We start from the raw sequence: 15,824 nt of genomic DNA, 5'->3' as shown, positions 1-15,824 counted from the left end.
GCTCTCCTCCCTCCTCCTGGAACAGAGTAAACTGAAGGATGGGGAATGCTCTGGATTTCTGCTGTGAGGGACAAGGAAGGAAGAGGTGCATTTATGGAGCTCTTGCTGTATGCCAGGCCCCGTGCCGAGCTTTAGATGGTGACATTGTTTTAGGGCTTGTGAGACAGCTCCTGGGGGTGGAGCCAGGGCCTCGTACATGCAAGGAAAGCGCACTGCCACTGAGCTACACGCCCAGCCCTGTGCCGAGCCTTCAGCCTGCCTCCCTTTATGAGTCCTCAGAGGGTCCCTCAGCAGGTGCGCACTCAGTATCCTCACCTGACAGGACAGAGCCTCTTGTCTAAGGTCCCTGCACAGCACCTGCCCCTGAGCCTCGGAGGAGCGCCCCCTACTGCCCTTTGCTGAGAACAGGCAGCACAGGCAGAACCACTCATCTTTTTCTTATTCTTTTTTTTTTTTTTTTCCGTTTTGTTTGTTTTTACTAGGAACAGTTTACTTCTGAGCTACAGGCCATGTTTTATTTTAATTTTAATTTTTTGTTTTTAAAAAGTCTTGCTAGGTTCTTGAGAGTCTCAGTAAGTTGCTGAGGCTGGTTTTAGGTGGTACTGGGGGTGGAACCCAGAGGCTTTCTACCTTCTGGCTATACTCCCAGACCTTTTTTTTTTTTTTTTTTTGAAACAGGTTCTCACTAAGTGACTGAGGCTGGCTTCGAATCCATGCAATCCTCCTGTCTCAGCCTCCCAAACGCGGGGATTACAAGCGTGCGCCACCACGCCCGGTGCTGAGGCTGGTTTTAAACCTGCTATCCGCCAGTTGTGGTGGCACACGCTTGTAATCCCAGCGCTTGGGAGGCTAAGACAGGAGGATCACACAGGTTTGAAGCCAGCCTCAGCTACTTAGTGAGGCTCTCAGCAACTTAGTGGGACCCTGTTTCAAATAAAATATGAAATAGGTCTGGGAGTATAGCCTGGAGGTAGAAAGCCTCTGGGTTTCCACCCCCAGTACCACCAAAAAATAAATAAAAATAAACCTGCTCTCCTCCTGTCTCAGCCTCATAGTTACTGGAATTACAGGTGTGTGCCACCATGCTGGGCCATGGTATATTCCTGACAATTGGCTCAATTTAAAACATGCTCTGTTAGTCTTCCTTGGTAGAATGAGGAAAGGTGCATTCTGGGAAGATCTTCGGTGCTGTGTAACCCCCAAAAGGATGTAATCATATGTGTGTGTGTGTGTGTGTGTGTGTGTGTGTGTGTGTATTTTTTTTTCTTTTTTTGGTGGTACTGGGGATGGAACCCAGGGCCCTCTACCGCTGGGCTACACTACCAGACCTATTTTATATTTTTTATTTGGAAACAGGGTCTCTTAAGCCATCTGAGGCTGGCTTCAAACCTGCACGATCCTCCTGTCTCGCCTTCCAAGCGCGGGGATTACAAGCATGCGCCACCACACCCGGCATAATCATATTTTAATATGAGATGAAATATCCATATGTCAATTTTAGTATTTTCCGCAAAGGCAATATGACTGTCATGACTGGCCACAACTCGTTTACTCCAAGAAGGATAAGGGCCAGGATGACTGACCTGGTCGGCCCAGAGGTGCTGGGTAATTACAGCGTGGACCTCCTGCGGCAGTGCGTGCACCCCTCTTGTGCAGTGAAGCCCAAGTCACACTCTCTAAGCCCAAGCTCCAGGCTCCGGTAGAGTCAGGGCATGGCGTCCAGTGTGGGTGATGGGTCTGGGAAGAGGGGGCTTGGCCAGGTCAGGAGCTCATGCCCACTTGGAAGGTCCCAGGCCCACTGCGCCCCCGGTGGAAATGCAGGACACAGGGTCGCCCACGCAGGGTCGCAGGGCTCCCAGGAGTCTACTGATCCTAGGTGGTCCTGTGGTCCTCTGCCCTCCCTCCATCCCTCCACTGCTACCTCTGCAAGCATTTTCCTCCACGGAGACCTGACCCCAGACCCCATACAAACCTGCGAAGGGTACACTGGTCAACCTGGGTCATGATGAAGATATGAACCAGTTCTCTACACTGGGACGCCCACCTTTCCCTGTCGGGATACCCCCCTCCAAAGCCTAGGAGGCCTTCACCCTGCTGGCTCCCACACTGTGTCCACCAGGGGGCGCCAGGCCACATAGACCCAGGCTTTGGCTTCAGCATGGCAGATGGAGGGAGGGACTGAGGAGAAGGAATAGGGACCAGAGAGAGATCAGCGTCTTGCCAATAGCAGCATGGAGAGAGAGAGAGAGAGAGAGAGAGAGAGAGAGAGAGAGAGAGAGAGAGAAGAGATCGTCAGTAATCTTCCCTCTCCATCGCCCTCTCCTGCTCCCCTAAAGCCAGGGCTGAATCCTGACCTGGCCTGGGGAGCTGCGGCGTGGGCAGGTGGCCTACCCTTCCTTAAAGCCCTCATCCATATACGGGTCCCTCCCTGGGCAGGTTATAAGGAGAACAAGCTCTGCTTTAATCACAGAAATCGTGATGCAGCTGACAGGAGTTTCCCGCCCTCTTGGCCTGGGCACTTGTTATGGGCCTATAGTTTTTTCAAAGCCTTACATCACCCTGAAGTGGACGCCATCATTGTCTCTGTTTATTATGATTTTTTGCAGAAATTCAGTGACACAGTTGTAGAGTATTGTGGGTTCATTGCAAATGTCAACATCTTCGAGAAAAGAATTCGCATTCTGCCTTCCAGCTGTGCCTCTCTCCTTCCCTGGTTGCTGGTCATGTCAGCCCCACCCTGGTCAAGTAAAGATTTTAATAAGCACTTGTGAAGGCCACGCAGCAGTGTTCTAGATCAGCTGCAGCTGGAGATAGTAAGCACACACTTGAGAGGCAGATCCCTGTGCTCACGGAGCAGGCCTGAGAACTTACCATCTGGGCACGAAGATGGGGAAGCTGTAGGTCAGAACCAAGATTCTACCTCTAAAAGTAGCACGTGGAGAGCTGGGTGTGGTGGTGCACGCTTGTAATCCCAGTGGTTGGGGGCTCAGACAGGATCGCAGGTTTGCGCTCAGCCTCAGCTACTTAGTGAGGCCCTCTGCAACTTAGATTCCGTTTCAAAATAAAAAATAGTCCTGGGGGTGTAGCTCAGAAGTAGATTGCCCCTGGGTTCAACCCCCAGTTCCAAATAAAAATTAAAATTAAAATTAAAAAAATCATGAAAGCATAAACCGGGCATAGTGGTATATGCATTTTATCGCAATATTTGGGAGCCTAATACAGGAAGATTTCAGGTTTGTGGCCAGCTTCAGCAATTTAGCAAGGATCTAAAAAATATAGAAATCCTGTTTGAAAATTAAAAATTAAACTGATCTTGATGGCACAGGACTGTAATTCTATTTCATGGGAAGCTGAGACAGGAGGCAGGAGGATGGCAGGTTCAAGGACAGCCTCAGCGAGTAGTAAGACTCTCAAAAACCTAGCGAGACTCTGCTTAAAAATAAAAATAAAAATAAACAGGACTACTCATCTATCTGCTGCTTGCAAGAAACACATGTTACAAGTAAAGACAGTAACAAGCTTAAGGTAAAGGGCTGGAGCAAGGTTATCCATGCCAATAGAACTCGAAGGCAAGCAGGGGTAGCAACTATGATATCAGACAAGTTAGACTTCAAACCCAAACTTATTAGAAGAGACAAAGAAGGTCATATTTTACTGGGAAAAGGAACAATACAGCACGAGGAAATAACAATAATCAACATTTATGCCCCCAAAATAGGTGCAACTACTTTCATAAAACAAACTCTTTGTGACATTAAGTCCCAGTACAATAATACTGGGAGACTTCAACACCCCTCTCACACCATTAGACCGATCTTCTAGACAAAAGGTCAATAAACATGTCTCATACCTAAAGAACACCATTAATCAAATGGACTGGTTGGACACATATAGAATATTTCACCCAATTACAGTAGAGTTTACATTTTTCTCAGCTGCTTAAGGAATCTTCTCCAAAATAGATCATATCCTGAGCCAGAAAGTGAGCACTAGCAAATTAAAAAAATGTGACATACTTCCTTGTGTTTTTTCAGACCATAATGGAATGAGTTACAAATCAACTATAAGAAGACCCAGAGAAACCACAGAAACATGTGGAGACCGAACACCACACTTTTGAATGAAGAATGTGTCATAGAAGATATAAGAGGTGAAATCAAGAAATTTCTAGAAACAAATTGAAAATAAAGATACAACATATCAAAACCTCTGGGACACTGTGAAGGCAATAGTAAGAGGAAAATTTATAGCACTGAGTGCTCACATAAGAAAAACAGAAAATAATCAAATAAATAACCTAATGACACACCTCAAAGCCTTGAAAAATAGGAACACTCTAACCCCAAAGCCAGTAGAAGACAGGAAATTATTAAAATCAGAGCAGAAATTAATGAAGTAGAGAATAAAAATAATACAGAAAATCAACAAAACCAAAAGCTTGTTTCTCAAAAAAATTAATAAGATCAATAAACCACTAGCCAACCTAATGAAAAAAAAGAGAGATTATGAAGAGATTGAAAAGGAGATATTTCTACTGACAGTGTAGAAATCCAGAGGATTATCAGAGACTACTTTGAAAAACTATACTTCAACAAAATGAAAAATCTGGAGGAAACTGGCAACTTTCTAGATAAATACAACCTTCCTAAACTGAGTCAAGAAGATCTAGAACATTTAAACCAACCAATACCAATCAGAGATTGAAACAGCAATAAGGAGCTTACCATCAACAAAAAGCCCAAGAGCAGATGGTTTCCCAAGTGAATTCTATAAAACCTTTATAGAAGAGCTAATCCCAATGCTCTTCAATCTATTTTTTGAAATAAAAAAACAGAACTCTCCCAAATACATTCTATAAAGCCAACATCACATTAATACCAAAACCAAATAAAGACAGTTCAAGGAAGGAAAAATACAGGCCTATATTTTTGTTGAATTTGGATGCAAAACAAAATACTAGCAACACACATTCAAAACCACATAAAGAAAACCATACACCATGACCAGGTAGGGTTCATTCCAGGGATACAAGGCTGGTTGAACATATGAAAATCAATCCATGTAATTCATCATATAAACAGAACCAAAGACAAAAATCACATGATCATTTCAATAAATGCTGAAAAAGCATTTGATAAAATCCAACATCCATTTATGATAAAAGCACTTCAGATAATTGAAATAGAAGAAACATATCTCAACGTCATAAAGGCAATCTACAATAAGCCCACAGCCAACATCATAGTAAATGGGGAAAACTTCAAGAATTTACCCCAAAACAGGAACGAGACAAGGATGTCCATTATTATCACTTCTCTTCAATATAGTACTAGAGACTCTAGCCAGAGCAATAAGGCAAGAAAAGGAAATCAAAGGAGTACAAAGAGGAAAAGAAGAACTCAAACTTTCACTATTTGCAGATGACATGATACTTTACCTAGAAGACCCAACAATCTCAACCAAAAGGCTTATAGAACTGATCAACAAATTCAGCAAAGTGTCTGGATACGAAATCAATCTGAAAAAATCAGAAGCTTTTTTGTAGACCAACCATACATCCACTGAAAAATAAATTCAGAAAACACTTCCAAGCTGGGCGTGGTGGCACACGCTTGTAATCTCTGTGCCTGGGAGGCTGAGACAGGAGGATCAGACAGGTTTGAAGCCAGCCTCAGCTACTTAGTGAGGCTCTCAGCGACTTAGTGAGACCCTGTTTCCAAATAAAATATAAAATAGGTCTGGGAGTATAGCCCAGAGGTAGAAAGCCTCTGGGTTCCACCCCCAGTACCACCAAAAAAAAAAAAAAAAAGGAAAACACTTCCACTCAGGATTTCCCACAAAAAAATAAAAGACTTAGGAATAAACTTAACAAGGAAGTAAAAGATCTCTACAAAGAAAATTATAAAACATTGAAAAAAGAAATCAAAGAAGATCTTAGAAGATGGAAAGATCTTCCATGTTCATGGATAGGCAGAATAAATATCATTAAAATGGCCATACTTCCAAAAGTGATTGATTCAATGCAATACCCATTAAATTACTAAGATAATTCTTCACAGACATAGAAAAATCAGTACTTAAATTCATTTGGAACAACAAAAAATCCAGAATAGCCAAAGTCGTTCTCAGCAACAAAAAACATGCAGGAGGAATCACAATACCTGACTTTAAACTATACTACAAAGCCATTGTAATAAAAACAGCATGATACTGGCACAAAAACAGATACATAGACCAATGGAGCAGAATAGAAGACTCAGAAACAAATCCACACACTTAAATAGCCAATTGATTTTTGACAAAGGGGACAAAAACATACACGAGAAAAAAATATAGCCTGTTCAACAAATGGTGTTGGCAAAACTGATTCACTATATGCAGAAAACTGGAAATTAATACTTTTTTTTTTTTTTTGGTGGTAGTGGGGGTGGAACCCAGAGGCTTTCTACCTCCGGGCTATACTCCCAGACATTTTTTATATTTTATTTGGAAACAGGGTCTCACTAAGTTGCTGAGAGCCTCGCTAAGTAGCTGAGGCTGGCTTCGAACCTGTGCGATCCTCCTGTCTCAGCCTCCCAAGCACGGGGATTACAAGGCGTGCGCCACCACGCCCGGCTAATACCACTTTCTCACCCTGCACAAGAGTCAATTCAATATGGATCAAAGACTTGGAAATTAGACAGGAGACCTTGAGGCTCCTTAAAGAGGGCATAGGTCCAACACTGCAACACATAGGCACAGATAAAAGCTTTCTCAACAAGACCCCAAAGGCACAACAAACTAAAAGGTGAATCAACCCATGGAATTGCACGAAACTGAAGAGCTTCTGTTCAGCAAAGGAAACTGTCAAGAACCTCAATCGAGAGCCAACAGAATGGGAGAAGATTTTGTGTGTGTGTGTGTGTGGGGGGGGGGGTTCTGGGGATGGACCTCAGGGGCATTTGACCTCCGAGCTACACCCCCTGCCCTATTTTTTTTCTTTATTTTGAAACTGGGTCTTACTGAGTTGCAGAGGGCCTCACTAAGTAGCTGAGGCTGTCCCCGAACCACGATCCTCCTGTCTCTACCTCCCAAATGTTCGGATTACAAGCGTGTACCACCACACCTGGCATGGGAGAAGATTTTTGTCACCTATTCCTCCAATAGTGGAGTAATATCTAGAATATACGGAGAACTCAAGAAACTCAACACTAGATAAACAAATAATCCAATAAAAAAATGGGCAAGTGAACTAAATGGACACTTCATGAATGATGAAATTCAAATGGCCAATAAATGCATGAAAAAATGCTCAACATCACTGGCAATCAGAGAGATGCAAATCAAAATGTCCCTGAGATTTCACCTAACTCCAACCAGAATGGCATCATTCAAAACACAAACAACAACAAATGTTGGCAAGGATGTGGAGAAGTGGGAACTCTAAGACATTGTTGGTGGGATTGCAAATTAGTGCAACCACTTTGGAAAACAGCATGAAGAATCCTCAGAAGAATGGGAACAAATCTACCATTTGATCCAGCAATACCACTGTTGGGTATCTACCCAAAAGAAAAGAAACAAAACTACCAAACTAATGCATGTGTATCTATGTTCATAGCTGCACAATTCACCATAGCCAAACTATGGAACCAGCCAAGATGTCCATCAATAGATGAATGGATTACAAAATTGTGGGATATGTACATGATGGAATTTTAGTTAGCCATTAAAAAAACACATTTACACCATTTTCAGGGAAATGGATGGAACTGGAGGACATTATGCTAAGCGAGATTAGTCAGTCACAAAAAATAAAAAATCAGATGCTTTCCCTAATATGTGAAAGCTAAGGAGAAGCTTTCACTTAGTCCTAGAAGGAACTCTAGAGGAAAAAGGAAATCCTATAGAGGAGCAAACAAGACAACCTAAATAAAGGGATGGGAGGGGGGAAGAAGGAAATTCTCTAAACCACATGATATACTTAAATATATGGAAGTCAACTACGTAGCCAAGCATGGGAAGGAGGCATGGGGAAGGAATGGGGTGGGGACCAGGTAGGGGCTAACTGAGTGATGTGTGCATGTATGTTGACACAAGTTTATTACCCTATTATGATGTATGAATACAATGCACCAATAAAAAAAAATTTTTTTAAGAAACCTAGCACAACTTAGTGATAACTTATTTCAAAATTAAAAAAAAAAAGAAAAGAAAAAGAATTGGGGGTGTAGTTTGGAGATAGAATGCCTCTGGGTCCAATCTTCAGCACCAAACATAAAAAGAAAAATTATGACAACAAAATCAACTATGTTATTTCAACATATACAAAAATAAATTTAAAAAGCCAGGCATGTTGGCATATGCTTGTAACCCAGCACTTGGGAGGCTGAGACAGGAGGATCGCACAGGGTCAAAGCCAGCCTCAGCTACTTAGTGAGATCTCAGCAACTTAGTGAGACCCTGTTTCCAAATAAAATATAAAATAGGTCTCAGAATGTAGCCTGGAGGTAGAAAGCCCCTGGGTACCACCAGTACCACCAAAAATAAGAAAGAAAGAAAGAAAGGAAGAAAGAAAGAAAGAAAGAAAGAAAGAAAGAAAGAAAGAGAGAAAGAGAGAAAGAGAGAAAGAAAAACAATTAGAAATAGGGCTGGGTGTAGAATGCCTGTGGGTTCAATTCCCAGCACCACTAGTAAATAAATAATAAAAAGAAGCAGGGCACAGTGGCACACGCCTGTAATCCCAGTATTTGGAGACTGAAAGGGGAGGACTTCAGGTTTGTGAACAGCCTCAGCAATGCAATGAGACTGCCAGTAACCCAGGAAAATCCTGTTTCGAAATAAAAGTAATATAGGTCTGGGGATATAGCTCGGGAGTCGACTAGCATTGGGTTCAATTCCAAGTACCACAAAAACACAAACACAATATATGGTTATGTGACAAGTAAGGCAGGACACAGGGCCTAGAAATAGGGTTTACACAGGGCCATCTCATTTGCCTTCTGGGAGGTGGGAGAGCTGAACAGAAATAAAACAGAATTGTGGGTGCTAACTCAGCACACACCAGCCCACAAGATAACAAATCAAAATATGATTTAAATTGGTCAAAATATATTGGAACCCCAAACCCAATTACGACCAGTCATAAAAGAACTGAAGGAGTCTGGCATGGTAGCACACCCTTGTAATCCTAGCATTCAGGAGGCTGAGACAGGAGGATTACAGTTTGTTGCCAGCCTCAGCTACTTAGTGAGGCCCTTTGCAAATCATTGAGATGCTGTTTCAGAATATACAGTAAAAAAATAATAGGGACTGGTGTGTAGCTCAAAGGTAGAATGTCCCTGGGTTCTACCCACAATACCACACACACACACACACACACACACACACACACACACACACAACTGGTGGAGCCGGGCATGGTGGCACCCACTTGGAATCTGCCAGCTCACATTCTTAGATCCACTTTCTGAAGCCAGGGTGTGGAGCTGATCCATCTGAAACACCCTGCACTTCCAGGGAGAATCCTAGGCTGCATCCCTCTGTCTGACCTCAAGGCAGTGCTGGTTTATTAGAATCTCCAAGGCCTCTTTGTAGCTACTGCCCATTTGATTTATAAATGCCAACCAAAGCCTTTCTTTCTTTCTTTCTTTCTTTCTTTCTTTCTTTCTTTCTTTCTTTCTTTCCTTTTCTTTTCTTTTCTTTTCTTTTGCAGACATGGGTCAAAACTCAGTGACATCCTATCTCCAGCCACACCCTCAACCCTATATTTTATTCTTTATTTTGAAACAGGGTCTAAGTTGCAGAGGGCCTCACTAAGCAGCAGAGGATATCTAAAAACCTTGATCCTCCTGTCTCAGCCTCCCTAATGCTGGGATTAACCAGTGTGTTCCTCCACACCCGGCTCCACCCCAAATCTACCAATCCTTACATCTTGACCCCTCAGAAAAGCCCTCCCAGGTTAAAATGTCCTGGTCATTCACGAGATGCTCTTAAGAACACCAGCTCTACAGGAGCTTCTCCTAGCTGTCCTGCTTCCTTCAAAGAAGCCTTAGTCTCAGCCCAGAAGACCACACACACCCTGAGGCTTCTCTTCCTCCCTGAGGGGCCATTGCCAGCTGTCAGGAACAGAACATCCAGAGGACCATTCCACACAGGGAACATTGCATTTCTATTTTCTTCAAAATGCTTATTTATTTATTTATTTATTATTTATTTATTTCTGGTACTGGGGGTGGAGCCCAGGGACTTTCTCCAGGCTATACTCCCAGACCTATTTTTTATATTTTAATTGGAAGCAGGGTCTCACTAAGTTGCTGAGAGCCTCACTAAGTAGCTGAGGCCGGCTTTGAACCTGTGTGATCCTCCTGTCTCAGCCTCCCAAATATGGGAATTACAAGCATGCGCCACCATGCCTGGCTCTAAAGTTGTTTTTACTTGGGATTTTTGATAATGTTAACATGGTAAAATAACAATTTCTAGTTTTGTTTCTTCCAATTTTTTTTTTTTTTTTTTTTGGTACTGAAGGTGGAACCCAGGGGCTTTCTACCTCCAGGCTACACTCCCAGACCTATTTATCTTTTATTAGAAACAGGGTCTCACTAAGTTGCTGAGAGCCTCGCTAACTAGCTGAGGCTGGCTTCGAATCTGCATGATCCTCCTGTCTCAGCCTCCCAAGTGCGGGGATCACAAGCGTGTGCCAACACACCCGGCTGTTTCTTCTAATTTTAAGAACATATTATAAGCATTTTTCTGTCTCACACTCAGAACTCTGAAGGCCACATGGGAATAAAACTCATTCAGTGACCTGCACTGACTCAACCAAGGGGTCCTTGTCTTTGACCCTGGCCCTAATTCCTGTCTCCTATATTCATAATCTCAGCCAATCATTTCATCCGGAGAAAGCCAAAGCCAATCAAGACCACTGGGTGGAGATTCTGGGATGTAATCACACCCTGTTCTCTGATTGGAGGCTGGTTCTTGGAAAAGGGAGGGGCCACCCTAGAGAGGTGAATAAAAGGGTGTGAGCCCTGGGGAGAAAGACTCAGAATCCTGGAGCCTGGAGTCACTGCCTGGCCATTCTGAGACGCAGAGCGCCCTGCAGACCCTGCTCAGACCTGGTAAGTTTCTTGCCAATACTTCTAGCCCCAGCCACCCCTCTAGCGCAACATGTATGTTAAGAGGCATGGGTGATGTTATGTTTTCTCTCTTTTCATATGAGCCAATTGAAGACTGAATTTGCCACAAAAAGCAGTGTTGGACTAGTCTAACCATTATGACTTCCACATTGTTTTATGTAGTGTGTGTGTATGTTTGTGTGTGTGCATACGCGTGCAAATTTGTGTATGTTACTGGGGACTGAGCCCAGGGACATTGTCCCTTTAAGCTACACCCCCAGCCCTATTTATTTTATTTTGAAACAAGATCTCACTAATTGTATAGGGCCTAACCAAGTAGCTGAGGCTGGCCACTAACCCAGACCTTCCTATCTCAGCCTCCCAAGTATTGAAATTAATAAAGTAAGATGAATTAAAATATAAATTAAACTGGTTGAGGAAGTAGGTCGGTGGTAGACCATACTGGGATCTATGCCTAGTACTGAAAACAAGGCAACCCACCCCCAAACTAACGTCTACCACGTGAGGGGTATCCCCTTCATCTTCCAGAGTTGGTATGTAGCGCCTATTGAGGAAGGCTAGGTTAAGTCTCAAGGCACTGCATGTGCCTTGCCTTAGGGACCTAAACTATGGTCAGAAACCTTACCCAAGGCTGGATGTAATGGCACCAACCTGTAATTCCAGTCCTTGGGAGGCTGAGACCCAGGATTGCAGGTTTGAGATCAGCCTCAGTAACTTAGTGATGCCCTCAGTAACCTAGAAAGACCCTGTTTCAAACAAAATATAAAAAGACTGGAGTTTAGCTCAGAGTTGGAAGTCCTTAGATCCAACCCCAAATATCACAAACACACACACAAAAACTTTATCCAAGAAGTGTGGGGTGAGCTTGTCAGCTCTCAGCGCCCTCTCAAGGCTTGTGCATGGACGGGATAGAGGTTTCCTGCCCCACCTGGAACTTGGGGTGCATGTCCTGGAAGAGCAGAGGCAGAGCCAGGACTCTGTCACCAGTGCACAGTGCAGGTGGGGGCAGTGAGGACTCTTCCACAGTCGCCAGACAGTGACTGGCCCTGAGCTGAGTCCTTGGGTGTGGAGGACCAGAGGTTTCTGGGCTGGATTGAGAAGATGTCTCTCCCTGCTTCTTTCCCAGCACATGTCTCCTCACTCAGGCAAGAGGATGAGCTCAAGGACCCCTCCCACGCTCCTGGAGCTGGCAGTGCAGAGCCTGCTGAGGGACCAGGCCCTGGCCATTCCTGCTCTGGAGGACCTGCCCAGGGAGCTCTTCCCACCCCTGCTCACGGAGGCCCTGGCCCAGGGACACTCAGAGATCCTGAAGGCCATGGTGCAGGTCTGGCCTCTCCCCTGCCTTTCTCTGGGGTCGCTAATGAAGACAGGGCACCTGGACATCTTAGCAACAGCACTGGATGCGCTGGACTTGCTGCTGGACCAAAAGGCTCGGCCCAGGTGAGTGGACACAGTGTCCTGGAGGAAGGGATCTGGGAAGATGGAAGGACAGGAAGGGGCAGGGACCATGGGGCCCAAGGGTGGGCAGAGGTTTCTGAAGTTGCAGAAGGGAGGAATGGAGAGGCCGTGGCCATGGCTGAGCTCCTCTGGAAGAGAGTTTCTGGGTGTGTTGGATGCTGAGATGGACACAGGGAAGACAGAAGGAGCCTGTTTCTGCCCTTTGCAGGTGTTAGAAGTGGGACCAGGGTGTTTTCCACTTGGGAAGGGGCTGGAGAACAGTAGACAGGCATGGAGAGGGGGCAGCTCTTTCAGCCTGGGGAGTCAAAGCCCTGGCTGAAGTTGGGTGGTGTGTCAGTGCTGAGGTTTCTTCCATTCCACCCTCAGGAGGTGGAAGCTGCAGGTGCTGGACTTGCGGGAAGGGCCGCAGCACCACTGCGGTGTGTGGTGCGCAGCCACGGCGAGGCCCAGCTTGTCAGAGGCCAGGAGGGAGAGCCGGAGAGAGATGCCCTATCAAAGGATGGAGGCGCAGCAGTCCCTGAGGGTGTTCATAGACCTGTCTTTTGAAACAAGCACCCTGAATGAATGCCAAACCTATGTTCTCCTGTGGGCCCTGCAAAGAAAGGATTCCCTGCGCCTGTGTTGTCACAAACTGAAGATTTTTATAAAATCCATCCACATTATGAGGAAGGTTCTGGAAACGTTGGACCTGAGCTGCATCCAGGTAGTGGAAGTGCACTGCGGCTGGAAGCTCTGCACCCTGGCTGCTTTTGCCCCTTACCTGGGCCAGATGCGGAACCTCAGGAAGCTTCTTCTCTGCAACATCTACATGTCAGCCTCCACATCCCCAGAGGAGGAATCGCTGATCATCCAGTTCACCTCGCAGCTCCTCAACTTGAACCGTCTCCAGGAGCTCAGCGTGGATGAACCTGTCTTCCTGGGTGGCTGCCTTGACCAGATGCTGAGGTGAGTCAGGATACTGAGTTTTCCCTTCCAACCAGTCACTGTGAGCCAGAGAGTAGATCTGCTAGGGGGCAGCCTCTGCCAATGAATCAGCGATGGAGACACAAGGTGTCAATCATCCTCTTGTTTTTATTTTATCGGGCATGGACACCATGCTAGGATGCTGTCTGCCATGGTTCAATGGAGCTAGGGTGGCTTGAGGATTCTCCTTAGATGCACATGTAGTTAAGGAGATGGGAACCAGGGGGGAGAAGAGGGTGTGAGCCAAGGAGAGCCCCAGACCTGCACATTTCCACAGGGAGGCTCTGAACTTTCAGCTCTATGAGCTGAACCAGCCCATCTCTGATCCCCACCTGGGCCAGGTGTCCTGATGCCAGCTGGGATGCACAGACGGGGACTGTGATGCTGGAGTGGAGGGTGAGGAGCAGGAGGGAGGATGTGAACAGGACTGGCAGCTTTGCTGAGGATACAGAGGGAATTCGCAGGTGGAAACACAGGGAGCCCCAGGTGATCAGTCATTAGATCTGGCCTGCGTTAGTCCTTCAGCCTGCCTCTCTCTGGCCCTATGTAGATAGAGCTGTAGTTTTCTACCTGACAAGGAGAACAGGAACCCACAGAGATGGTTCTGAGGTGTGTGAGAAAAGTGAGCAGAGTCCTATATCCACAGCCTCCTGAGCGCTGGCCATTCTTAGATGGTCAAAACCGCCATCGTTTTTGACAAGTTCATCATTTCCGCCTCAAAGTCCCTTCCTACCTCTTTTTCTCCCTCACACCTTTCCCATCACTGACCACTCTGTCTCTCCACAGGTCCCTGCAGTCCCGCCTGCACAGGCTGGCACTAACCAACTGTCCGCTCTCAGCCTCAGACCTAGAGCATCTCTCCTGCTGGACCAGCACCAGTCAGCTGAAGCACCTGGACCTGAGATGCACCAAACTGACCAACCTCAGCCCCGAGCCGCTGCGACTTCTGCTGGAGAGAGTGGCAGCCACCCTGGAGACCCTGGACTTGGAGGACTGTGAGCTCGAGGACCCCCAGCTGCAGGCCCTCCTGCCGGCCCTGAGCCGCTGCACCCAAATCAGGACCTTCAACTTCTATGGGAACCATTTCTCCATAGCCGTCATGAAGGACCTTCTGCGCCACACTGCCAGGCTGAGCCAGCTGAACGCAGAGCGGTATCCTGCCCCGCTGGAGAGCTATGATGCCTGGGGTGCTCTGTGCCCGAGGAGGTTTGACCAGCTTTGTACTGAGCTGATGGCTACTCTGAGGGACATACGGCAGCCAAAGGGGGTCTTTTTCGTGTGTCCTCTGACTTCATTGTGGCGACCAGGTGCTGGTTAACCTGGGGATTACTGCCTGGGTCTGTTCAGCTCCTGCCTAGCTGGATACTGGTATCAAAAGCTTCCCTCTGGCCCACTTTATTGACAAGGCCTGAACTTCCAGACTTGGGAGGCTGAGACAAGAGGATCACAAGTGGGAAATCAGCCTCAGCAACTTTATGAGACTTTGTAAAACTTAGTGAGACACTGTTGAAAAATAAGAAATAAACCAAGCTGGGTGTGGAGCTTGGAGGCAGAGTACACCTTAGTTCAGTCCCCAAACCACAAAAATAGTGTGCCTTGGACAGTAGGGTAGAAAAACTAGGATACTGGTCTATGAGCAAGAGAACACAGACTCTACATGGCGGCCCAGTCCTGGCCTGTGATGAATACGGAAGGTGATGCAGGGCCTGGGATGGAGGGGACTGGTGGGGTCTTTGTGGACTTATGTGTTAAGGAGTCAGAAATAGAGCTTGTGTAGGATTGGTGGCCATACTTGTAATCTGAGTATTTGGGAGGCGGAGACAGGAGAATTGCAAGCTCAAGGCCAGCCTTTACAACTTAGAGAGATTTTGTTACAAAATAAAAATTAGAGCCAGGCATTGTGGCACTTTGGGAGGCTGAGTCAGGAGGATTTCAGTTTGCTGCCAGCCTCAGCTACTTAGTGAGGCCCTTTGCGAATCAGTGAGACCCTGTATCAAAATAAAGGATGGACAAATAAGGCTGGAGTGTAACTCCAAGGTAGAATGCCCCTCGGTTCTATCCCCAGTAGAACAAAATTAAAATAAATTTAAAAATAAAATAAAGTAAGAAGGGCCGGGGCTTATATTAGAGACAGAATACCCTGTGTTTATTCTACCTGATCACATGAAAAATGCCGGGGTGGGGCTGCGTTGTTGCCTGGGTGACTTGTATGAAATGGCGAAAAATAAAGAGAATCAAGTGTTTTTTGTCTACTGTCTGCATGAAGGTTAACCCGGTCTCACAGCA

The 15,824-nt window shown here is 45.8% G+C and overlaps 1 protein-coding gene across 1 annotated transcript; it reads left to right on the top strand.

The window, feature by feature from the left end:
- Nucleotides 1–1,520: 1,520 nt before the first annotated feature.
- On the top strand, nucleotides 1,521–14,856 carry LOC308259959 (PRAME family member 12-like; the record flags this gene model as incomplete). Its single annotated transcript, XM_080691299.1, has 5 exons — nucleotides 1,521–1,655; nucleotides 12,244–12,441; nucleotides 12,484–12,557; nucleotides 12,942–13,520; nucleotides 14,325–14,856. 5 exons carry the CDS (start codon nucleotides 1,521–1,523, stop codon nucleotides 14,854–14,856), a joined length of 1,518 nt encoding a protein of 505 aa, XP_080547425.1.
- Nucleotides 14,857–15,824: the final 968 nt, after the last annotated feature.

The sequence above is a fragment of the Muscardinus avellanarius genome, assembly GCF_963383645.1.
Source record: "Muscardinus avellanarius genome assembly, chromosome: 3".
NCBI lineage: Eukaryota > Metazoa > Chordata > Mammalia > Rodentia > Gliridae > Muscardinus > Muscardinus avellanarius.
This window is presented reverse-complemented; position numbering and strand designations above follow the sequence as displayed.